Source organism: Hipposideros armiger, unplaced genomic scaffold (assembly GCF_001890085.2).
Source record: "Hipposideros armiger isolate ML-2016 unplaced genomic scaffold, ASM189008v1 scaffold_9, whole genome shotgun sequence".
NCBI classification, from domain to species: domain Eukaryota; kingdom Metazoa; phylum Chordata; class Mammalia; order Chiroptera; family Hipposideridae; genus Hipposideros; species Hipposideros armiger.
The window spans coordinates 5747762-5773490 of record NW_017731359.1 but is presented as its reverse complement, the minus strand read 5'-3'; the positions used below and the strand labels follow the sequence as shown (position 1 = coordinate 5773490).

General features: G+C 42.9%; 1 protein-coding gene across 2 annotated transcripts; it reads right to left on the bottom strand.

The window, feature by feature from the left end:
* Window positions 1-1264: 1264 nt before the first annotated feature.
* Window positions 1265-25490, bottom strand: DYNC1LI2 (dynein cytoplasmic 1 light intermediate chain 2). Of its 2 annotated transcripts, XM_019656355.1 has the most exons (13): window positions 25137-25488; window positions 24910-24983; window positions 22784-22900; window positions 17697-17927; window positions 13053-13222; window positions 11783-11876; window positions 10672-10807; window positions 8427-8538; window positions 7836-7895; window positions 7018-7059; window positions 6517-6634; window positions 5553-5669; window positions 1265-4212 (listed from the first exon to the last, which is right to left on the bottom strand). In XM_019656355.1, exons 1-13 carry the CDS (start codon window positions 25241-25243, stop codon window positions 4112-4114), a joined length of 1479 nt encoding a protein of 492 aa, XP_019511900.1. In that variant the 5' UTR covers window positions 25244-25488; the 3' UTR covers window positions 1265-4111. The 2 variants fall into 2 exon arrangements, with proteins under 2 accessions (XP_019511900.1, XP_019511911.1); XM_019656366.1 differs by lacking the exon at window positions 7018-7059 and having other exon boundaries at window positions 25137-25490.
* Window positions 25491-25729: the final 239 nt, after the last annotated feature.

Genomic DNA, 25729 nt, shown 5'->3' with positions numbered 1-25729 from the left:
TTACAATGGGTTTTATACTGTGAATTACATCTCAATCTTTTAAAAAAGGACACAGCTAGTTGAAGGAACTTCCACTCATCAAATTTGGGGCAAGTTGAGCTGCAATTATAGCACTTTTAATTAAAAAAAAATCATAGTGAAAACCACCACCCCAAAAGGAAAGGGGGCCGAAAACTCTTTTTTACAGATGAATTCCAGCTAATAAATGTAGGAGGAATAATGCGATATGAAAATTACCATTTAAGAACTCCTATGCAAGCATCATCAGTGGCTGCTATAAGCGATGTGTGAAAGGTGGCTTAAGACCAAGATATTCAATGGTGTCAACCCAGTTCATCTGATAGATCTAGGGGACACCACCTTAACCAAGGACTCAAACCTAACATCACCAATGCAGGGACACACTGGAACACATACAACCTTACTTACACAGCATTCTTGTTAAAAATGTTTAAACTGAATTGAATCATGAGGAAATGATAAGGTAAATCCAGAATGTGAGATTTTTCTATAAGACAACTGGCCAGATTTAGCTAATATATTTAGGGGTGAAATGCCCTGTTTAAAACTTATTTTAAATGACTCTGGGGGAGAAGGGTGTGGATGTGTGTATTTGTGTTGAGAGCGATATGGAGGAAGGAAAACATAAAGAGAAAGACAATGTGGCAAAAAGCTAGTAACTGGTGAATTTATATTTTAAAAAGTGGGTATTCTATATACTCCTTTCAACTTTCCTGTAGATTTACACTTTTTAAAAATAAAAACTTGGGGTGGAAATTTGCATAATAAATCAGCTTTAAAGAACAAAAAATTCAACATGATTAAAATACGTCTAAGAATCAAAAACACAAATGCATCTCTAATATAAACAATCTGATTTTCTCAAACATATTTTACTGTTCCCATTGAAAACAGGCGAAAAGCATTATGGCATAGTTGCTCTGAAATTCCTCTATGCATCCTCACGACTTCTAAATTCGTTAAGTGGAAATCACTTAACCCAATTCAGACAAACACAAATGTATCCAAGAGGCAAGAAAATACACTGGACAACTCACAAACCCCACTGTACTTGACTCACAGCTTCAAACTCCACATACCTCAAAATATGGCTATCAAATGTTTTTTCACAGAATTTCTGATAATTTTAAGTGAGAGAGGTATGCATTTTTAGCTACATGGTAGATACCCCACATGATCAGCAGAAAATTCAATGTATCTACAGTGGGATAATTTATCAAAAAGAAAGTCACCGAAAACTGTAAGCAGTCTGGATTCGTGTTTATTGGAGCCAGTAATTAGAGACATCTTCTTTTCCAGCACTAGAAAGCAAGGTTCCACATGACTGCGTACAGCATCTGGTTAGAGCCACACCCCTGGACTAAGGCTGGTGGGGAATAATCTGCAGTCCTAATTTTAAGTTAAAAACACCAATAAACTTAGTATAGAGACAACAGTAAACTTTTCACTTACAGCATTTAAGGTCATGATGTACAGAGCAGTCACTTTCAACTTTGTTAAACTAATAAAACACGACGTCTTTCAGGTTAAATACTGATTTTTAAATGCCAATCAAAAACAAAAAGTGCAAACAAAATTAAATAATTCTAGCAGCATACCCGTTGCATTTTTAGGGAAGATCAATTCATGGCCTTAATGCAGCCACATCTTCAAAACTGGGCTTATATTTCTTTGATTTTTTTCCATTTTAAAGACAAACAGCAGATGTAATTACTATAACGTATATAAATAGTCATAAAATTGTCTTTAACAGTCTACCATACAAGTGTATTTTGCAAATAAAATGAATTTTACTTTAAAAAGTAAAGGCTGTTTATTGTTTGGCCTTTGGTTCCAATGCTTGAAAACCCCAAAATGACAAAAAATATCTCCCCTCCTCCCACCTCCCAAAAAGAACCCTGCAGCTCCCCAAAGTTGGTAGACTTTGGCAACCACTGAGCACATGACACTATGCATCAGTTTCTTCTGATACTAGGAGCACCCACTTCTCATGAGAAACTAAAAGTGATCTTTAAGAAACCTTCCTTCACAAGACAGGTGTCTCAGCATTTCATCGGTTTTAGTACATTTTATATTGACACAAAAGTGCTTATCAATTTAAATGATAAAAAATAAGAAGTAAAATTATGCATTAACATTTTAAATCACACTACATCCCTCTTAGGTATGTGCATTTCCAAGAATTCTTTCTTGTTTCTGTGGTCACTCATTTTGTGCCCCACCCTCCAGCTGCTATTGAGGGATCAAGTGACCCCACCATTAGTGTGGCCACAGGTTGTTTGGCATCTATTGGTCACTACACCACAACTATCATTCCATAGTCATTACCTGGAAAATACGGTAATTGGAAAGCACGATACTTTAAAAAAAAAAAAAAAAACACCTGAATTTAAAAAGGGGGAAAAATGTATTTTCAAAAATAAAACTGGCACAAGAAACATGGTTTGATGTTTGTCAGAAAGGCAAGTAAATACTCAGCTTTCCCCTTAACAGTGTTCAGACCTTTATAAAAAAAGCAATTCAAGACAGTTTTAGTCTTGTTATATAACATAGGATATTACGTTTGCCCAGTATTGTTAGTGGTCAATCAAATCTGGTATGTAAAAGCAATGACATTAGGGAAGTTATGCTCAGACACAGTACAACATTCATATAAAAAAAGTAAACCCCACATAAGTGAATTGTGGTTTTTCCCTTGGTTTGACAACAAATGTTTTATACATTAATGGTAGTGTTTGCATTTAAATCTTCTGTATCATGTATAAAATTAAAAGTGCCATTTCAAATCCACAGAAGTCATTTCCAGAATGGTGATATGACATGACAATGTGCATGAATCTGACCTAACAGAGACACCTGAAACTCTTATTTCCATAAGAAAAAAATGCTACATATTATGAAAAACATGAGTGAAATGTATCATTTCCATTTTCCATATGAAACATTCACACTTATATGTCCATCTGATAGCACTGATCAGACCAGGGAGCTAGGACCAGACCCTTTTGCCATCAGTGGAACTCCATGATGGCTTCCACAGACCATAAGGCAGGGATTGCTGCAAGCCAATTAATCAGTGTGCAGTTACATCAAAAACCTCCCTCAAACTTTCTGTAGCACATTGCATTATGGTAAAATGAGAGGTTGGTCACCCATTCTCTATCTGTAGGCCAGCCTGTGGTAGTAAAAAATAAAAAAAGTGTTGTGTTTTTGTTTTTAATTTAAAAAACAAAGCAGGAGCTATTTAGAAAACACAATTCAAAATAAACTAATTTTGTAACTGCTGACTTTAAACACACCCCACAGTGACTGACTGCCCCACAATGCACATGCGTGGAGCCCAACACCTCACATGAGGACATGGCCTAAGCCAAGCAAATGAGTCCTGGGCGGCTGCCATCTTCCCCACCCCCGTGTCAGCTCCACCTGACTCAGGCACCTCCACACTTACCACATCTTTCATAAGATGTATTCAGAACAAGTCTAATTCCCATTTTGCTTAGTGTTTAGTTTGGAAATACTTGTGATATTAAGACTTAAAATGATTATTCAGGTTCTACCAAACACACAGTATTTACTAACACTGCTCACCTCCTTTTTCCTCCACCTCCTTCAACATTCAGCTTCCCCACCATCACTTCTCTCATTCCTTCTTTCAGCCTTTTTTGTTTCCTGGACTGTCTGCTATTTAATCTCCTTCCCAAGAACAGGTGAATTTGCTAGCAAGCAACTGGTCAGACTCACCACCATCTGATCAATGACTTCCTGGTCTCATTTGTTCTACCCTGAAAGAAAGTGGACCCTCTCTCGATCTACCTTCCCCTCCACAAGCAGCCCCAGCTGCACTTGCTTCCCACGAGACAGCCACATGCCTGAGAGTCCAAGGGTTATCCTTAACAAAGGGGGCTGACACATAACCTTCCTAAATGTGCAATTCACACTCGGACAAGCCAATGAAGTATTTTTTTTTTAAGTTCATCTCCCCTGTCCCCAAAAACTGATAGCATGTGCCATATCAGAAAAATCCTGGTCTTAGCAGATCAATATACATAGTTATTTGGTCATTTTACATATGCGCTTTTAAGGAGGATCAGGCTTCATTTTCTGTTGAAGAGTTTGTTACCATGGAGTCTGGTTTTCGAGTCATTCTATCCAGTTCTTCCTGAACATTTGTCAACACAGTCTTTTGTCCTTTAAAAAAAAAAAAGCAGCAGTGATGGAAGACTAGAAAAGAATTTTTTAAAAGGAACATTTAAAACTATACAGACTTCTGTAATCATTTGTGGTGATAACAACCTCAGTAAAAATGAAGAAAGCCCTTTTTCACTGCAATGATTATGAGAAGACAGACCTTAATTCAGTCCTTCTTAATTCCCAATGTCACAGGTCTGTGCCCACTGCCTGGGGATGCCTTTGTGCTAAACACAAGGGCCTTTCCGAAAACCCTCTCACCACCGACCCCATGCACTCTCACTGCCATCTTCCTAGAGGTAGCATGCAGCAAACTACTATCTGTGCCTCAAATAGAACAGGTGTTTAGGTTTTGTTTCTAATTACAATACTCTAAACTGACTCTTATGGATGGCCCAGAAACACTGTATTTCATAAGAAAAAAAGACAAAGGCCAGACATTTAAATCTTGCACAAAGCTAGTATTCATCTTCTTTTGTTGTCGAATGCTAACTGGGGCCTAGAAATGGCCCCTATTTCCTGCCAAGCAATACCAACCAGCTCACAGACTGGGCCACCAGACCAGACTCTGAGTCTCCAAGAACTCAGGAGCCCATGAAGGCCCAGGCTGACCAGAGGACAAAGTGATTTCTTAAGGGCCTCCTTTGATTTGAAAACACCAATTAGGGAACACACTATAGTAACATTTCTTATAGCCAATGGAAAAATTAAAAGCAAAACAACTTTGAAAATTGCCTCAAGCTTCCAGGGAAACTGCATAATTTCTAAGAACTTGATTCTTTGTTTCAGAGACCTCCAAGACAAAGACTTGCCCTACCCCCAACATGGAAGGACATGCGGAAGAGGATGTGTGACAAGGCAGGAGCTTCATGGAGGAGGAAATGACAACCCTCCAGTGAGAAAGGGAGGGCTCACAGGCTCCAGCTCACGGCAAGACTGGGGGCAGTGAACAAAAATCCTTATGAAGTATCACAGAAAATTAAATAAATAAAATGTCGATGGTACACCCCAGACCATGATTCCCAAAGGATGGAGCTTCTACACCAGGGCCACGTGTATGGTTTAGGATCTACCTTAACTTCACCCCCCTACAGTCAGTTCCTGAGAACCTCAATGTACACAAATCCCACCTGAAATGTACCTACGAAAACTGCATGATAATAAGGTAATCCTACTGTAAAGTATACTGCTCAGTGTAAAGCGGAGAAGTGTTCTTTGCTTGGCCGTTCAGAAAACCGAGGGTCTGCAGGTCAGGTGAAAGCAGACACTTCTGTCCGCCTCCCCATCTTCTAGCACCCCTCAACAAGAAGGGTCATGAGAGTCCAAGGGTCCTTCAGTACCTGACTTCTTGGCTGTGCTCTGCACCCCACCAGCACCAGGACTTCCAGGAGAGCCTGTTTTTTTACTCAACAGACTGTTGAAGAAGCTGGCCAACACCCCTTCACTAGCTGCATTATCTAAGGAAACATTAAGAAAAAAAAGCATCACACAAACTGGATGACAATTAAACAAGAAAACCTAGTATTCCTCTTGGAATTATCCACTTGTGGCTACCATCTTCCTAGGATACTGAGTACAATTATTTACTATGATCCCTTATATACTGCTACCGCTGAGGCTAGTTTTATGTTAGCATGATTAAAGTGGAAACCTGTTTAGATTTCCACCTGTTTAGGACATAATAGATAACCTGTGCTCTACATCATCTTCCTGTCCACGAGGCAGCATCTTTCAAAGTTTCTAAGCCCATAACACTCCAAAGCTGCTGTGAAAAGCTCTCATTCAGAATGGAAGATAGTCACCAAACATGCAAGAATAAAATCAAATTTTGTTTTGTGGGTCTTACTGTAGCCAACATCTTTGGGTATTATTACTAAGTCACTGGGATAAGGGCTACTTAAACTAATAAGTAATTACACTTTGCAAGAGAAGCAAAGGGAAGAAAAGTCCCACAGTTTATAAATGGTCATAATATAAATATAATGAGAAACAAAATTAAGGACTCAAAACACACATTTTAATATGACTTCTTATGTTGTATGCCTCTCCAAAGGAATCTGCATAGCCTAACGGATGCCTTACGAAAGGCCAAGTGCAACGGCCACACATTCCAACAAAGGAACAGGCCTAGGCTTCTGCCAACCACAAGCCCCCTGTCCCTGAGGGAGGGGATATTAGAAGCGGCCCTTCTTGGGGAAGAAAACAGCCCAGCCACCATGAGTCTCTACCTTCCAAATCCGACCATGCAGCTGCTACATAGCTTAGGCCTAGGACTAAACCACTCACCAGAGACAGGATACATACTTTTGATATTTGGGTCCGGCTTCTTTACTGACGTGCCTGGGGAGGCGCTAGGCACGCTGGCTGGTCCTCCCCGGCCTTGGGTTCTTGGAGAGCCAGAGGGTCCTCTCGCAGGGGATTCCTAAGTCCAAAACCAGCCCAAGTCACACACAGGCATAAAAATAACAGAAAATACATACTCCAAAAATGAAGCCAGGGTTATTTTTCACAGTCTAGGGAGAAGAGTGGCAAGACTGGGAGTTTGCTCCCAGCTCAGTCCCTTTCTAGACCTCAGCTTCTCCTGAGAGAAGAGATATAAAGATAACAAAGCCTGTTCACTTTAATTCCCAGAGCAGTATTCCTTCATCAGACATTTTCTGAGTTCCTACTATGTTCCTGGCCCTGGGTCTTTAGGGGGACCAAGTTCCCTTTGAAAATACAAAAGCCCATACAAGCTTTTATAATGGTATAAAGTTTGAAGACACCCATGACACTGGGCCTTGACCCTCTGTTTAAGGTACTCACGGAGGCTCTCGTGGGCGTGGCTGGCTGCTTGGCAAGGAGTGACTGCAAAGAGAGGGACACACTGGCCATTAACCAAGGCCTGCAGAGTGCACTGAAGGTCTGGAGAAACACTTCCAAGTATTCCACTAGAGGGCACCATTAACAACAACCAAGTCATAAGTTTTACACTATAAATGCAAAAAATTTAAATTGAGCAGTTTGGTATGTGGTGAGAAAAATACTCCAAGTAACCAGTTTTGAAGCTAAGGAAGCAAGGAGATCACAGAAGAGAGGAACAGTTGGCAAAGAAACTGTCAACAACCCCTGCTGACCTGCCTGCACCATCAAGCAGACCTGTGACATGTTTAACAACAGTCCAAGTCAAACAGAAAAGTGAGACTGAATTTGCATTCTGAACTGTCAGCTTGGTAAGTTATTCTCCTTACCTACAAAATGGGTTTATCAGTTCACCTGCCTTCATGCACAGGGCTGTGTGGAGCTGTGTGGAGCTATGTGAAATAATGGGTCAGGGCACTAGGTAAACTGTCAACACGGAGAGTATTATGCCAGGAAACCTAACATTTCCAGAGAGAAAAAGTACTTAAAAAGATAACTAAGCCAATCGCTGTAGGAGAATCTGCAATGCCGGCAGGAGATCCTCCGAGGCAGGTAGTCTAACCTCTACTCTGGACCAATCCTAAAAATGGGAGGAGGGAACAAGGAAACCTGGTCCCAACAACTTGAGTGCTGCAAGCTCTGTGATACCTGGAACCTTGCCCCCCGGAACTGGCATTTCACTCGTGAGAAGGCCTTTGCTCTGGCTTCACTGGTCTTCTTACCTGTTGCTTCATTAGGAACACCTGCTCATCCTCCGCTGCCAACTCTTTGTCGTGGACCAGCTGTACAGGGAAGAGACACATTTATTTGTGGCCACAGGCCAAGAACACCCAAACTACTGTCAAAATTCACGCTGAAAAAGAGAATCAGGCTCAGGTCTCCACATGGGTCTGGGGAGAGTCCCTGCTAAGGATGAAGAGCTGTTTCTCTAGCCTGGCACAGACCCAGTGCCAAAGCCAGCCTTGGCACGTGGCTAAATGACATTAAGTCTGGCAGGTTCTAACTAACAGCCCCCCCCAGATGAGAACCTGTAGGAGCTCAGAGGAGCAAGGGGATCTATTCATAGTCCACAGGCGGTGGTGGCAATGTCAGGACTTAATAGGAGACTTCAACCCATTCCATGTGGGCCCTCCATCACTCATGCCCTACCACCCAAATCCATTTACATAACCCCAGACTTTATCTAAAGACATTTTTAAAGGCCTTTGGATTACCTCCCCACCTCTTTAATGTGCAAGACCTGATTTTTTTATAGGTTTCTTTTCCCATTATAAAAAATCACATACAACTCTTAAGGTGATTGAATTGTGTACCTTTCTCACAGGAGGTTTCGTGATAAAGTCTTCATATACATCTTCTGGTTTCACAGTTGTGAAATTTTCGTGTAAAATAGCTATTTTCTTGTCATTATCCCAGCCTGCAGGTCTAAAGATAGAAAGATAGGGATTGGCTTGTTTTTCCTGGGACCGCCTTACAGAGTACTCAGCGCACATCCCGGGTTAGGACGCCTGGTGAGTTCCTTTCCCACCAATCTGGTCTGCAGACGCTGAAGTTGGCTTGTAACTTTCCGTAGACAAGCCAAGTTTTACTGCAGGTATAACCCATCAGATCCACATCACAGGCCCTGCTCCATAATGAGCTCGTGGGGCCCAAGGCTTAAGGAGCCAGAATGAGACCTTAGTGACTATACATGCTGACCCACATCAAGTGTTCAAAGCCTTCCCACAACTCCACCCAGAAGAGCAAGGACACAATGGGGCCCTGTTCCAACAGAGTGGAGAATGCAGAGATCAGCACAGAGGAGAGGACTCAGGATGGAACTGTTTCTCTTGGGCTTTGGCATGCAGGCACCCTTCCTATAGTCTCTCTAACTCTTCTTTCTGACAAGTTTTATGTGAATTGGTTCATTAATTTTACTGGTGTAAGGAAGATGTACCCTGGAGCCAAGTGGGGATACCAGGGCCTGCACTATTCTGAGACCCAAGGAGTCCTTGATGCTCCTACATGAGTGCTGCCCACTGGACATCTCAGGGCAGTATGGCACCCCGTTTCCATTAAGCCACAGCCTACACTTCCTACCAGACTCTCCCAAAGGAGCAAATGTAAAATGCCCTACATGATATACTTTTGAACTCTAGAAGCTCTAAAAGATGGCAATTGATTGTTCTCACAGGCCTCTCATTTTCTATCCAATTCCTGCTCCACAGCTCTATAGCTAAGAAGGTGCTTAGCCAGGGTGCTTCGCCCAAATGACTTTGCTGATGTCACCAGCTCACAAATAGTCAACAACTTACAGGACCAAAAGTACAAAGGGACAAGGTGTGATCAAGATACTGCCATGACCCATGCAGCCTTCAGAAGCTGCAAGATGCTTCTCCACTCCAGACCAGCCCTAAACCCAGCCGGTCTCCCCGCTTCTCCTGCTCCCCAGTATTACATGTGATTTGGGCATTGGATGACTCCAAAAACATATCACTCATTGAGCTTGTGTCTTTGGTGCCTGCCTGACTGCTTTGGACAACGATTCTCTAAAAGTGGTCCAAGCCTCTAGGTTTGCTGTCTGCAAGCAGCCCGAGTGAGGTGCTCCCTGAATGTTCAAGAGGCAATCTGTTCAGTCCCGAGAGCTTTTGGTTTTCATGTCTTTAGTCTTCTCACAGACTGTCCCTCCCATCCCTCTATTCCTTCTGGCCTGCCTGGCATACACCCCTCATCCTTCCAGCATCACTCTCTCTGCCTTCCCTCCCATACGGCTTCCACTACCTCCATTAGTGCCCTACCCCTTCTCGGCTGCATGTCCGTCTCTACGGTGGCATCTGCAAGGACCACCTCATTCATTTCTGTGTCCTCAGCACGAAACCTGGGCACCTTAGGAGGTGCTCAGTATTTGCTTAATGAACTGTAATTCTCTTTTAAGAGGATAACTAAGCCTAAAAACATTGATCAACTGGCATAAGTCCTCTGAGACCACAACGTCAACATTTATTTATGCATCCACAACACTCATCATTCTCCAGTGAGAAAAAGACACAAACTCGGGCAAACAGCTATCCCAGGCCCTGGCCAGTGGTTCCCTAATGTGAAATGCTAAAAACACAATAAGAAAGCAATATAGTCAAGGCCCATGCTGATAGTGATGCTTGCTAATAGAGAAACCAGATGCTTCAAGAGAAAATATTCAGGATCCCCAAAGCGCCAAATCCCTCTACTTCAACTCCCTCCTCCAGCCAGTATTTTACCAGAGTTGACAATAAGTGAAAAAAAATGGATGACTTAAGTTTTAGCAACTTGCTCTCAATGAAGAAAGGTAACATCCCTGATCTCATACCACCCACATCCCTCAGACTGGAGGCAGAATGGCAAGTAATCTGGAAAGAAGTGGAGAGGGAAATCTGGATGTGCCCATCACCTCTGAAGTCCAGCCCAAGCACTCTGCCCCAAGGCAGCAGAAAGCAGGCTGTGTAAGACAGAGACAGAAGGCATCTTACTTGGAAGGATAAGATATAAAGAGCAAATGTACTATAAAGAAGGGTTTGAAAACATCAGCTATAAAGAACTCACATGAAAACTGCATCCTTTTCCACAACTAAGGCAGGTGTTGTAAAGTGGAAACCATACGTTTTATGAACAATGTACTTATACAACAAGTCAAGGTTTTTCTCTTCCTTCACTGACGTGTAAATCAAGGCAGCTCCATCTAATCAATCTGCTTAAGGAAAACCAATTCACTGCAGGAGGAGACAAAAGCAAACACATACAAGCATAATCCTCACAGTACTACTCACAGGTTGATCAGTTTTTGATCACTACATGATCAACAGAAAGTGTTAAAACTCAAAACTAAGGAGGTTAATAGTAGCAGATGAACCAGGTCAAAAGCATAAAGCATGCTCATGCTAGCGGACAGTGCAGTTCATTTTTTAACATGTAAACTCATCTTCTGACCCATCAGATTGCTTCCCAACAGTCAAATTAATGGCTCTAAGGCTAGCCCAGGAAAACACCCTCTGCATATCCAAGGGACACAGATTCTTTCCTTTGCAGATGTTCACGCATAATCAAGTTTATCATTAAGAACACCTTTTATGAGAGATGGGTACGTGTATCGGTACCCTCCATTGAGCTGGACAAGCTAAAGAGCCCAAAGGAAGTAATAAGAACCCATCTCTCACCCTCATCCTAGTTTGGGACTATGGCACAAACGGCTATTGGATTTTTACAGAAATAGGACTCAAAAGACTGCTGACCTAACACAGCATCTTTCTCATGGACAGCACAAAAGATAAACATATGGGAAACAATTGTAACATCTAAAGCATACTGGGTATTTCTGCAAAAAAAACCCAAAGTTTAAAAAAAAGATTCCCAGGATGTGATAAAAGTAATTTGGTAATAAAATATCACATATCAGCTTTCTTCATAAGTATGAAAACCTATCAATTGTACAGCATTAAAAAGAAAAAGGGATCAAAGATAGGAGGAAATTAATAAGTCTCAAATTCCAACATAGTAAAACATAAAACTAGTAAAAAAAGTATACAGTTTCTCCCCAGCAGAAGACTATTCTGGATTCAGGAAGTACTCTCAAGATGCCCCAATTGGAGGGAAGCCAAGACTAGCACACTGAGAGGGAAGCCTGTGCCTCTCGGCCCCGACACAGCCCCAAGGATACACTGGAGGCAGAACCTCCGTAGGTATGACTGGATGAAGTCAAAGTGCTCCTCCCTGTAATCATGCTCCTTCTCCAGGACACTCACCGCATCACACTGCAGGGAAGATAAAAAGAGAAAGGAGTTATCTTTCTGCATTCCTGCCTGCTGCGGATGGGAACAGGTTCTTCTTCAGAAATAAAGTATCATAGTTCCAAGAAGAAAGCCATAGGCAAACATCCAAGCAATAATTACAAGAGTGAAAAGCAACTAGACATTTTTCTGTTTCATATTGGGCCTCAGTTTCCATATCTTTAAGTGGGGATATAATAGCCCTGATCACCTTAGTTGTTCTAAAAATCAAACAGGGTCACATCAGGAAACAGGCCCAATGGACATGGCTGTGCATTGCACACCCCGTACGGCTCCATTCTCACAGAATGTGATGCAAATAGCACACCCTGTAGTTGGGCAACACAGTGACTCTGACGGAATAAAGTACCCAAAATGTTTTTATTTTTTTATTTTATTTTTTTTAAGACCATCTCTTAAATGGTTATTGTTTATATTTCAAGTTTAGTCGTAATTAACCATGAGCAAGTTTGGGCCACTAAATTCTCTTGCCAATAATTATATTACATGAAAAAACCATGTCTCATCAGTTACTGTACATTATTCAAAATTAAAATTTTTTTGAGACCATTATTCTCCCAGTGTTCATGTGCTTCTTCTTTCCCTAAAATGGTTTCAAAGCTACTTCTTTTTCTTTATGTAAGAGATACAACTTTGTTTCTCTATGATGGAACTTAAATTTCTATTCCCACCTCATAATTCTACAGGGTTTAAGAAACTCAAACCTTGAGTTCATTTTTTCCCCTAGGGTTATATTCCTTTCTGAAGATCATCTGAAGTCCAACAGACTTTAGGGACCAAAGCCCAAAAGAATTCTACTCTTCCATATTATTTTTTCATCACTAGTTTGGGCTAGACAAACTGGTTGACACAACCTTACAGAAACTGTTTTTAATTCTGAGTCTGAATCACTCAATAAAGTTGACAGTGCTTCATGGAGAGATTAACCCAGGCTATAAGCAAACTGAATGGTGTTATGTTTCCAGAAGCAACGTTTAAATGACAATATTTTCTTTCCTGACATATTCAGTGTATGAATTCCGAATTAGCCCAACTCTCCCTTGGGAGGATACCTAATTAAAGCTTCCCAAAGCTTTTTTATTTAGATAGTGGTTCTTCATTGGCCAAACCCACCCAAGTTTACAGGTCCCTGGTACACACCTTTGTGCATACCACCAATACAGGGATCCCCAGGTTATGAGTTAGCACGTTGTCACCAAGAGGCAGGGCAACATTTTCTTCATCAGGCCCCGAGGTCAGAGGCCCTCTTCTCTGTGGGGAACCTTGACAACCTTCTTCAGGCTCGACATAGTCTTGAAACTCTTTCACAACTACAGGTGAAAAAGGCAAAGAAAATTATACACATACACATATAAAAATAGACATCAGCTTCAGAAAACTGAGAAAGGTAGTAACAAGCACAAAACATGAAGAGTTGTGACAAACCCGAATTGCATCCTACTGCAAAATTAGAGATTTGGGGTGATGATGCAAAATGCCAATTCCGACATTCAGTCTGAGCGTTGTAACTTCAGAGCAGTGAGGGCATTCCCATGGACATCTTCAATCGTACCCAACTCCTAAACAGGTTTTTAAAAACTTCTAAGGCTTCAATTGTTCTTACTATGAAAAAAAGCCACTTTTCTTATATATCTTACATTTTCAAAATACCAGAATAGTTGAACTGTGTTACTTCAACAGAGGCAACCACTAGAAACAGTTTCTAACTCGGAGTCCTCATTGCAAATAGTAAAACTATCTGAATTCCCTAAGAACGTGCTGTTTCCACACAGCTGAAGTGTGACCATACTAGCGACAGAGGCTGGGCTTGCTCAGCACCATCCCAATCTCCTCATCATCCTCACTCTTGTGGACTCAGTCTCCTCTGGAGGAGATCCATGTGCAGTGTTCACGGACCTGTTCCTGCCTGATACAAGAAGGGGTCAGAGGTACAACATCCACTTCTTAGTATATACGGTCACTATTTTGGCCAAGGGCGCAACCCTGCAGCAGGGCCTTCAAGCTGAGAGCTGTCCATGGCCTTGGTTAAGTCAAGTGAACACAAAGCCCACAAACCTGCACCTTTTCATGGGTGCGTCAAGGCTCACATGACAGGCCAGAGAGTAAGGACATGATGGTTAAAGTTACTGAGCCAGAGGAACAAACCAGCAGCTCTACCCTTTTATGCCCAATAAGGACTAAAGGTCCAAAAGACCTTTCACCCTCATCCACAACATGTTCAGTAATAAAATGCAAAAAACTGAATTAAAGAGGACCTAGAGAAAGGTGCACATACTCCTTTTCTGGCCTTCACCCCCTCCACCCCACCCCCTGCCCACCAAGTTTCAAACATTTTAAAACAATGAGTTTTAATTTATAAAGATTCTAGGTTATCATTGTAGAAGCTTCTGGAATTATCTGGGAGCACATTGTCTTTCTTTTATATAACACTAGACAAACTGAAAACCACTGACTAAGCCCTAAAGTACAGATGCGATAACATTTCATCTCTACAACTTCTCTTTAATTAAGCTCATTCACATACTTTCATTGCCAATATAAACAATCTACTCAAGAGATCTGTACTGCATTTTGGTTAGACAAAGCCAGAAGGATTTTTCTGATGAACTTAGTATGGCTGTTGAAGAATCTTGAAGGAATCAAAGGTTCTCAATATTTTCTCTTTAACAGCATTTTATCAAATCAATGAAAAATACAATGGCTTAACTGTCTGGAAATATCTATTATAAATGTCCAAGACCACATGAAACACCCAACCAGGGCTTTCAAGACAGTGAGCATAGCAGAGCCTAGAGAGGGTTACAGGTGAACTACATAACTGTGGGAAATGAGGCAGGGGCAGGGTAGCTCTGGCGGTCTGTTCCATGAACCTCCATTACCCAGTGTGTTGCACAAACTCTGCTGCATTCTACTTATGTCATGATGTAAAAATTGTTGGGAAGTCCTGGGTCAGACTATTCACTCTCTAAAGGAATGACTTAATTATGGCTGTCCAACACAGTAGGAAATGCACATGTGTTTTTAATAACTCAGCATTTTAGAAAATAAGTTGGAAGGCAGAGCATATGTCCCTAGCAGAGGTTGGTGAAAAGGGAGGATAAAAACATGGTGAGGACTGTGTAATTTGGGTAATAAAATGTGCATTTCCTTTAGTGTACCCACATACCACAGTATTAACAATTTCTCTCTAGATGGAGGGAAGGCCAGCTTTTCACAGCAGGGACCATCAGCCCACCTGGGACTCCCCCATTTAGCATCAGATGGAAGAGGTATGGGAAGGAGATCGAAGACGGCTCTACCCTAGCTAATGCCCCCTCTTTCTCACCTTTCCCCTCCTACCTCATTGATCACCTATTGGTTCCACAGTCCAAAGACCAAACAGACAGCACCTAATCTTTTCCCTCTACTTAATAAGCAAGGAAAACCCCAGTCATAAAGCAGGAAGACAAGACTAACCTACACAGAAGCACCACCTTCTGGTGGCTCTGGGGGTTGCTCTGCCCTCCCACTCACTGAGACGGATCCTACAGCCAAACAGCTGCCACAGACTCCAACTCCAGACCACTGGGGAACCTAATCCTGAAACAGAGTGGCTGACTGTGGAACAGCTTTCCAAACTCAGCAGACTGGAGACTGGTATCGGATTGGAAACTAGATTGGGTAACAGCCCTTCTCTCATTCAACAAAATACCTAGAGTCCAATTAATCTGGAAAGTGGGAGTCCTGAGCAAGAGGACCGCCAACTGCTTTATTAAAATGTAACCAAAAACCAGTAGTAACAAAGGCACTCCCTCAATGTGCAACACAAAGATGTGACTACCATTCCAAACATCTCAGAGGAGTGGTGGTGAAAACAAGAGAGGTCCTCGGAAGGTTAACCAGCGTTAGGAGGCATGCACATGGTTCCAGCAATTGCTACTGCCCTCCAGTGTCCTCTCTTCTCTTCCTCCTTATAACCAAACTGGACTCTGATACTTAGAACACATGGCCATACAGACTACATTTCCCAGCCTCCTTAGAAAGACAGCAGGCACGCGCCCTTAAGCCTTTTTTTCCTCTTCCTTCATCCTGCGGCTTAGAACATGGATGTGAAAGCTAGAGCTCTAGTTGTCAAGAGGAAGAGAACCACACCCTAGAGATGTCAAAGCAGTAAGCAGAAAGGAGCCAGGGTCTTTGACCTTTCTTCCCAGAGCTGCTTTCCAGGACTAAACTGCCTACTTCTGGATTTCATTTACAGGAGAGAGAAATAAACCTCAATCTTGTTTAAGCCACTGTTATTTTGAGTTTTGTGTCACATACAGCTGAATCCAGTCCTAAGTGACACACATCAATGACTAAGACCACAAAATAAATTCAGTGTGCCATGGGAACACAAGCTCCCAAGGAGCAGGCATCTTGTCTGCTGTATGCATCCCCAATGCCTAGAACAGACCTGGTACAAGGCAAACACTTTCCTATCTGGGAAAGAACAATATCCTTGACTCTATCTCTTTCTTTCTGTTTTGACACATCTTTAAAAGCTTAACTCTAAGGAAACAGGTTCAGAAACTGCAATCTCCAGTGCCTTAACCCACTAATCTGGGTATGATACTAAATGTGCAGTGAAAGGAAACCAGCTCTTTAGCCTCAGAACTATTCTGAGAAGTTGTCTTTAGGATCTCTATTTCAGGGGAAAAAGAAGCATTATCTAGAAAGGTCAGTGGCTGAAGAAAGACGAGCTAAGCTGCATAACAATCACTGGAGCACACATGCCAGTGACCCGAGAAACACATACTCACAGCAAATCAAGGACTAGATGTAAAACTCCATGTTTTAGCTAATGTGGGACAGGAGCAAGTTCTGAAGTTATGACAGGAAGGCACATAGCAACAAATGTGATTTGAAAAGCACATCAAAATTTCCAAACCCTTCTGCCAGTAAGTGTGAAGATCCCATGTGCCATGCCCCAGAAGCACTCATTAATTCACTAAAGGGAATGATGTCATCCTTTGGAAATAAGCCAACCTGATCCAAGCCTGTCCTGGCCAAGACTGCTGCTGCTGCTGTCGCCGCCGCCACAGCTCCAGCCCCTGCCCCTCCCACTTCCCTGGCAAGTGGACAGAAGCTGATGTAACTGCACAGAAGCAAAAGAAAGGAAAAACAAGCTTCTGAAGCACATTGAGGAAAAAAAATAAAAACTTCCTTTAATTTGAACATTCTCTGTTTTCAAAAGGGCTTGAATTGTCCTTAGTCTTAAAACAGTCTTTCATTTTAATGACCAAAAAATGGCCTTCCTATTTATATGAACTGAAATCATATTTGCTGGATCCCAAAATAAACTAAGGCAAGAGCTGAAAGATTTGTCTTTTGTAGGGCTTCCTTCAAACTTGCCAGCGAGTGGGTCCATAGGGCCTCAACGGAATCCCAGGCAATGGATTCAAGCTGCAGAGACCACAGTTGAAGCTAACTCAGCAGACAGAGAATAGCAGAAAAGCAAAAAGACCCACAGAACTGATCATATTGGGGGACTGGGGTAAGGGGGTATCCTTATTTTAAAAGACAACCAATAAGGAATAAGGAATATTAAATCATTTATTTTCTTCAACTGTGACACTTGAGAGAAAAACTGCTTTGAATACTTTTTGACTACTCAATTTACAAAGCAACTCTGAAATAAATGGTGCAAACAAAACACAAACACTCAGCAAGAGAAGCTTTTCAGCCTCTTGACACTGTGAAAAGGAAAGTGGAACCATCTGAAGAGACTACTGAATTTTCCAATTAAGAAAATCTTATTTTACTTACATTTCCGTTCCAGTGCCCTCATTTCTTCTGGTGGAATTTTCATTTTATCAATGTGCTCACGTAAAACACTAGCCCATTTCTGTAGAGATTCCATCACAATCCAAGGCCTAGACATGTCCGCAACAAAAATGACCAGGGTCTCCGGCAAGGATTCAGCAGAAACTGCAAACTTCAGCAGGCCTTTGTGGTAGAGGTCTCCATCCAGAATCCACACGTTACAGCGTGTGTGATCTAAGAAAAGAAGTGAAGCTTAGTTACTACCTGACAACGACCACCAGCACAGCTGCAAGAAAAGCCTCTTTAGGAAGAGCTTGATGGTGATAGCCACAAAATTACACACACAACACACACAGAAATCTTAACCAGAAAAGGGCCCAAATGCTCAATGGATAGCAACCCTTGGTCAAGGTGCCTGGTGAACCATCTTCACTTTAAATTTTGTAAGCTACGGTAGTATATTGTGTCCACATCTAAAAAGATTCCAGCAATGTCGGAGGTGTAAAAAGTGAAGGACATTTTAGCTTTCTCTAAGAATCAAAAGATACTGATAAAAGCTATAAATGTTCACTTGTCAACTGTGCCATAGTTGAAACAATCCATTCTCTAAGATATCAGCAATCTGTGAGACGACAAGCTGTGCCGAAACTCCTGTGGTTAAACAAGCTCTATTTGTGTCAGTCACACTAAGCAATGGTGCCTACGAAGGGTGCCTAAGACAGAACCTTTGTATTTAAATGCTAATTTAATTTACTTAATAAATTGAGATGTGAATTACTGGATGCCTGAAGATTAAAGGAGTTACAGATATTTTTGATATGATAATAATAGGGCTATGTTTTTTAAAATCCTTATCTTTTAGACATACATATGGAAATATTTGCAGATGTAATGATATAATGTATGAAATTTGCTTCAAAATAATCAGTATGGAGTGAAGGGAAAAAAGGGTGAGAGTACTAGGTGAAATAAAATTGATCAAGAACTGCTAACTGTTGAAGACACATGATAAATATACTGAGGTTCATAATACTAGTCTCTCTACATTGTATGTAGTTTTTGTTTTCCATTAATAAAAAGTTAAAAACATATTCACACAAATGTGCAAGTGCTGACATTTAATGAAGCATGCAAAATCACACCTGCATGATCAAACTACAGAAGATAGTTTTCCAAAATGATAATATACTTTTAAAAAAATTTTAGTCATCTTTTTTTGAGAATTTTTTTTTCACAAAAGCACCTTGAGGAAGAACTCCTACCATCAAAAATATAATTTCATTAAACTTGTTTTCCAATAAATTCCAATATACACTTTAAAAATCTGTCTTCCATTAGCTACCTTTTTTGTATAATGCTGTTAAAAAATTATAGTCATGACTTTATATTTCAAAAGTATAAGGTATCTACATCTAGCTACACTTTCAAAACTCTAATACATTTCAGGACCGGCCGAGCGGCGTGTTGGTTAAGAGCTGGCTTGGGACGCCAGCTCTGAGCATCAGGGCCCCGGTTCAGATCCCACATGAGGGCCAGCTGCGCACTCTACAGCTAAGATGGTGAACAACAGGTCAACCTGGAGTGGGGCTGCCGTGAGTTGCTGGCGACAGCGTAGGCTGCAGTGGGGCTGACTGGTAGCGGGCGTGAGCTGTCGTGAGCTGCCATGAGCCACTGTGAGCCGCCGTGAGCAGCCATCCAATGGCCGGCGAGCGACTGCCTCACCCGGGAAGAGCACAATGATAACACCAACATGGACCAGTGAAGCGATGTCCTCCACAACAAGACTGAAGAACAAAGGGACAGCAACTTGTCTGTTCCCCTCCCCCGATTCTCCAATGCTGTTCTCCTCCCCCAATAAAAAAACTAAAAAAAAAAAAAACCCAAAAAACTCTAATAGATTTTAGATAGCAGTTTTGGTTTCGGTTCTGTGAATTCCTTCAAAAATACTGCTCTGTACCTGAAGCCCACAGATTTTAATGCCTGCCCCTTACCAGGCAGTTCTTTTTCTCAGCCTCTCTTCCCACTGCCCACTATACATAACTCATCCACATGCATGGAGATGACACACACGTGGCATTAAACAGATGCCCCCAACCCTGAAGGCAGTGGTCCTGGACTGACAAGCTAGATACTATTTTCTCTACCTGTGTGACTGTGCAAAATACATATTTATAACCCAGTCACACCACATAATAAAAGACCACAGCTGAAAGATGTATAGTTTACCATAATTTCAAAGAGGAACCTGCAAATAGGTGGTCTAGAAAAATCCCATAAATGAAGAGATCAAAACCTTTTAAGGCAACCTTAAGGAATCTGAAATAACAGTTAACATGTATGAAGTATGATTAAAAAAATAGTGAATGTTTAAATTTAAAAAAAAATTATTACAGTAAAAGACACATTGTTACTAATCCCCCTCAAAATACTCCCCCTCGCTTCAAACACACTTAGCCCATCATTCGTTCTACTTTCTAAAGCAGTTCTGAAAGTCCTCTTTCATGAGTCTTTATGTGCTTTCGTGGCTGCCTCAATGTCCTGAATCGATTCAAAACGTTTACCTTTCGTGGTCACTTTGACTTTGGGGGAGAGCCAGAAGTCACACAGAGCCAGATCTGGTGAATAAGGTGGATAATAACACAACGTAATGTTTTTATTTGATAAAAATTGCCATACCAGAAGCAATGTGTGTGACACGGAGCCATTCTGGTGTGATCAATAAAAATTCGGTGAAAGCTGCTGCCGAGTACCATCCAATGGAAAGGCAGGGATCTTTAATACAGGAAGCGGTGCATGGAATCTTAGTAACAGTGTGTGACAAGTGTCAACTTGTTCGGTCCAGTCAGTCGGGTATGAGCGATGGTTGAGAGAAGGTGTGTTTTAAAGTGTGCTGTAGGGGCCGGCCAAGTGGCTCAGTTGATTAAGAGCTCGCTCAAGAGTGCAAGATCTGAGCAACTGAGTCGCCAGTTCGATTCCCACATGGGCCCAAGCTGAGTTGCCACTTAGCTGCCAACAGATGGCAGGATGGCTCAGCTAAAAAAAAAAGGAATGTCCCTGATGAAGCAGCAAAGTGTGCCGTAAATCTTCCTCCATCATGACAACACTCCGTGTCACACATCGCTTCTGGTATACAGCAATTTCTGTCAAATAAAAACATTATGATGTGTCCTCATCCACCTTACTCACTGGATCTGGAACCGTGCGACTTCTGGCTCTTCCCCAAAGTCAAAATGATTCAGGACATCGAGGTAGCCACAAGAGCGCAACTAAAGACACTCACAAAAGAAGACTTCCAGAACTGCTTCAGAAAGTGGCAAGAATGATGGGAAGTGTGTTTTGAGTGGGGTTAATGGCAACGTGTTTACTGTAATAAATTTTTTTATTTAAACATTCACCGTATTGTTTGATCACACCTGGTACTTCAACTCAAAGGCAAGTGAATATGGTTAAAATAATGCTCTGATGTGAAATATGCTTTTGCCATCTTGAAACAAGAAGCTTTAGAGATTCAGAGTATCTATATCATGTTTTATATTTTTAAAAGGGTAAGTGAGCTATCACTGTGTCTCAAGCACTTGGCTACATATGACACACACCACCTCTCATTCTGTCAACCTACAAAATAGGTACCATTATCCAATTCTACAAATAAGGAAACCCAGGTGCAGAGTGGTTACTTCAGTCAAAACTAGTGACTATAGCAGTAGGATTCTGAACCAGTTCTGCCTGGCTCCAAAGTCCACGTCCTCTTCACAATAACCATGCTGCCCAATAAAGAAGGAAGCAAAAGACTCAGACATATGAGACCCTCGAGGCCTGGCTCAGTGGCCTGAGTCCCAGCCCTGCCCATGCAGACTCCAGTGGGCCTAAATGGGCAACTAAATGCCTCTGTCCGCCTTACACAAGGAGACCCCTCAGCACTGGGTCTACCTCCTATCTTTCTTTCACATCCTTCAGCTTGGCAAAGGAAGCCAGGGAAAAAGGAGCAGGAATAAAGTCCCTGGGGTTCTAAGATGACCACTAAGTTACCATTAATACAATGCAGGTCTCCAAGCTTCAATAAGTGATTCTTACCCATGCCCTCTATTAAATGACTCTTGGAGATTGAAGAAATACCGGGCTGAAAAGGACCTGGGTCCAGCTTCTTCATTTTAGCAATAAGGAAATGAGGGACCATAGGTGGTGGGATTTACTCCCTTATATAATCACCCTTACATCATGATCTTTATTGTTTAAATGGGTAAAGGCATATATAAAGAAGTAATTTAACAAAGATATTTCATTCTTATACTACATAGATGATTTTCCTACAAATAAAAAGCTAGACACCAATCACTATTTATTTATTTTAGAGCCATTCAAGATCTAATACAAAAAATTAAAATTTTATAAAGGAGGTATTACTAAGTAATGGTAACTAAAACCCATTACTCTAATCCATGTCATAATTATAAGAATGAATTCTAAAATGATATCTCTTCCTTGTAAGACTGCTAACCATGCACTATTAATTACCTCAACTATCCTGTAGGTAGAAATTATTACTATCCACATCCTAGAGATGAGGAATTAAAAGAGAATATTATCACTTCTGAGCCTCTATACTCTCTACTGAAAGAAATACAGGAAATTAGCATTTTTACACAGTCACCAAAAGACTTAGAAAAGCCTCTTGTGAATACTTGTTGAGCTGTTACACTCTGAACCACACCAATTTGAGAATCTCCACTAGAACCAGGCAGAGTAACAATGGTGCCCAGATCAGTATGTCAAATGTTTCTCTCACAGAAAAGTCCAAAGCTTTAAAAACCAAACATGTTTCTTATTATCTTTATGTGCATCTGAAACTTTACCTTCAGTATCTCCTTTTAAGTGGGGGCTACCCAGAGCAGCAGGTGACAACCCCATTCCCCATTGCTGCTAACATACTCTATAAAGTGGGTGAAGTCCTACAAAGACATGCACTTCATCTATTCCCCTGTGACTTATTCTCTTAGAAAATTGAAAATGCTTGGCCATGTTGCAGAAGCTGCAACCAGTGAGTCAGAGACATGCATACACTCCTTACCATGGATCAACGCTTCACTCACCATCTCGGTCCTCGTCATGGACACTGAGGTAGAGATACTCGAGGCCTCTTCCTTTTTTGCCATGCTCAGCTCCTTGTAGTTTAGTCATGAGGGTCGTTTTACCAGAACCATCTTCACCTACAAATGATATATGTAAAAAGATAAAGTGTCCTGTTTATTCTAGGTAAGGATGGGGAATCTTGACATTCACATAAGGAACAACTAAGAATTTCTTGCAAAGCCTGCTATAGAGGTCTCTTACCTGCGTTTGTAAACAAAGCACACTTTGCTGTAAGAGTGGTTAGAGTGGGAAAGGCTGATAAAAGTGGCAAATTCCAAGATCTAAAGTGACATTCTACTGAAATTATCCTTACTTTACAAAGAAAAGACTAAGGCAGGTCCACAGGCCCTACCTATGACTTATAAAACATGCATTTGAAGACATGAAAGTAAAAGGTGGAGCTAGTTCTTACAAAATAAAATTTTAACACAAGAAAATCAAGAAATGTTCAAAATATAATTAACCTTAAAACCCAAGAACTCTGAAATAAAAATAGTTTGATCCTGCCTCATAATCATGAAGAATGGAAGCTATTATTCACTTCTGATTTTAGTATATATCCTTCATTAGCATCCTGACGGCTAGGAAACTAATGAAAATTACAGCCCTAAGCAAAACACAGTCTCAGTAATTATCAAACACCTCCTCATCCCCCTCCAACTAACCGCCACTTCCCCCGCCAAAAAACCTTAAACATCAAGAACCACCACCAAGAAACACTTCTAGGCACCCTTGGGATTTAATAATATGGACTTAAAAAAACACGAGAACAGAAAGGCATTCCACAGATCAAAGGCCTCCTTCCCCATCCCCAATGCCTACCTTATCTCAGGCCCTCCACATCCCACCTGGACCATGTCGAACACTTGTCAGCCTGACTTCAGTACCTGCTCATTTTGAGCCACCTGCCACTCTGCTACCAGAGTTCCCTTTCTACAATACAGATCCAATGATCTTGATCTCCGACTTCTTGAAGATCTCTATGGGTCCTCTTTTACCTACTGCAATGGTCATCACCTAAAGACCACCCGCTCCTCTCACAAACAGTGGGAATCCTTGCAGTGATTCCCAAGAGGATTATTAGGGGATGGAGGTAAAAGACCCTTGAGAATCAGGGGCTTTCAGGGAAAAGCATCAACTCTTCAGCTTTCCACAATCTGCCCCCAATTGACCTGAGCAGTCACCTTTCATGAGGAGCTCCTGGCAGCTTCCATCCACACCCTCGTCACCTTTGTGTTTCTGAAAGCACTAACCCTCCATGTCCCTGCATGCCATGTTGACACTTACCCTTCAAAACACCTGATCCCAAAATTACCCTTTAAAACCGCACCAAGCAACGTGATGCCCCCACAATAATCTGCCCATGCCCCGCGTGGTTAAGTGTAATCACCAACACATCTCTCACTAGACTGAGTCTTGTGTAGTGTCTGATGGATGTCTGTGCTGTCCCCATGCCCAGGCTAAGGGACCCACTCAATAAATGGGTCTGCTGTATGAATAAACCCAGCCAAATTCCCTCACTTATATGAGGAAAATGAAACCAGGCACGTTAAGGGACTTGACCCAGGTAACCCAGCACTGAGGACAAGAATAATGCAGGAAAGTCCTTCGGTGAGGACTCCAAGGCTGGCTGTCCTTTGCAGAGTCCCCTCGATGGCTCATAAAGATCAAGGGCTGGCTCCTGTGCCATCTACCCACAGCCCCAACCCCAAGTCACCTGGTTCTCCCAACTCCTCCACCTAACCTCCTCATCTACCCACGCCCTGCTCCACACCCACATTTGGTAAACTTCTAGGCTATGAACGCAGAACGTCAGGGACATTTAAAGCAAAGCTGATGTTGCGGCCAAATGACTAAGGAATGTGCCGACAACTACATGCCAGCATCCCTGGGTTCTCCAAAAGGGGCACCACCCCAACCTCAGGCGTGGTGGACCTGGTTACTCTCCGGCTGTCCAACCTGGGTCTTCTGGCCCTCCGGGCGAGACAGGATGCGGGCAGGAGGCAGGGGAGAGGAAGGCTGGGACCTGTGAGAGGGACGACCGCCTTGCCCACCCCGGCTCCCCGGGCAACGCCCCGCCGCTCACCGAAGACCAGAATGTTCTTGCCGGACGGCAGCTTGGACCTGGCACGGGTGGACACCTCGCTCAGGATCGAGGACCTGTGGAAACAACGGCAAAGCGGTCAACCCCGGGCCCAGCCTGGACCGGACCGGTCCGGGACGGCCCGGCCCGTCTGTCCGCCGGTCCAGCCCAGCCCGGCAAGCTCGCCGCCCCGCCGCGCCCCACCCAGCCCGGCCGCCTCGCGGTCTCACCATAGGCTCTGGCCCTCCTCCTCTTCACTGGGCAGGTCGCCGGCGGCCGCCACCGCTAGCCCGTTGGGGCCCAGCAACACTTTCTTCTCCACCCCCACCGGCGCCATCTTGCCAACTGCAGCCACAAAGAGGGCCCTCCCCCGGGCCCGCTGAGGACCCACGAGGACCCTGGCCAGGCCGCCCGTCGCCCGCCGTCCCGGGGCCGCGCTTTACGTCGCCAGACCCGAAGGGTCCGCGCCACCGGCCGCGCTCTTTCGGTCCCGCTCTGTCTGCAGCCCCCACCCCAGAGACGTGAGGCCACAGCGGTGGCAGGAGACCTGCGGAGGTCAGGCGGCAGCCGAGGCAGCCATGCGCAGGGAGGCGTCGGCGGGAGCGGGAGCCGCCCGGACTGAGGGCACGCTGGCGGCCTCTGCCGGCGGAGGGACACAACAGCACCTGCCCCAGGTCCTCCCCGAGCTGGCGGCTTTCCCTTGCGCGGTCCCGGGCGAGGCAGCCAAATGGGCAGACGCGAGCAGCTCAGGCTTTGGAATGAGACTATACCCGATAGCGCCATTTATCTAGCGTTTACCGAGTCACCCCGAATCATATCTAAC

What these genes read in the sequence shown, in the direction of transcription:
- DYNC1LI2 (XM_019656355.1), bottom strand. Translation starts at nt 25,243, where the DNA reads ATGGCGCCGGTGGGGGTGGAGAAGAAAGTGTTGCTGGGCCCCAACGGG. An exon ending in GAGGAGGGCCAGAGCCTATG is followed by an intron (nt 24,984 to 25,136) that starts GTGAGACCGCGA and finishes TTGTTTCCACAG; the next exon opens with GTCCTCGATCCTGAGCGAGG. An exon ending in CCACGCCCACGAGAGCCTCC is followed by an intron (nt 6,635 to 7,017) that starts GTGAGTACCTTA and finishes TTTTGGACTTAG; the next exon opens with GAATCCCCTGCGAGAGGACC.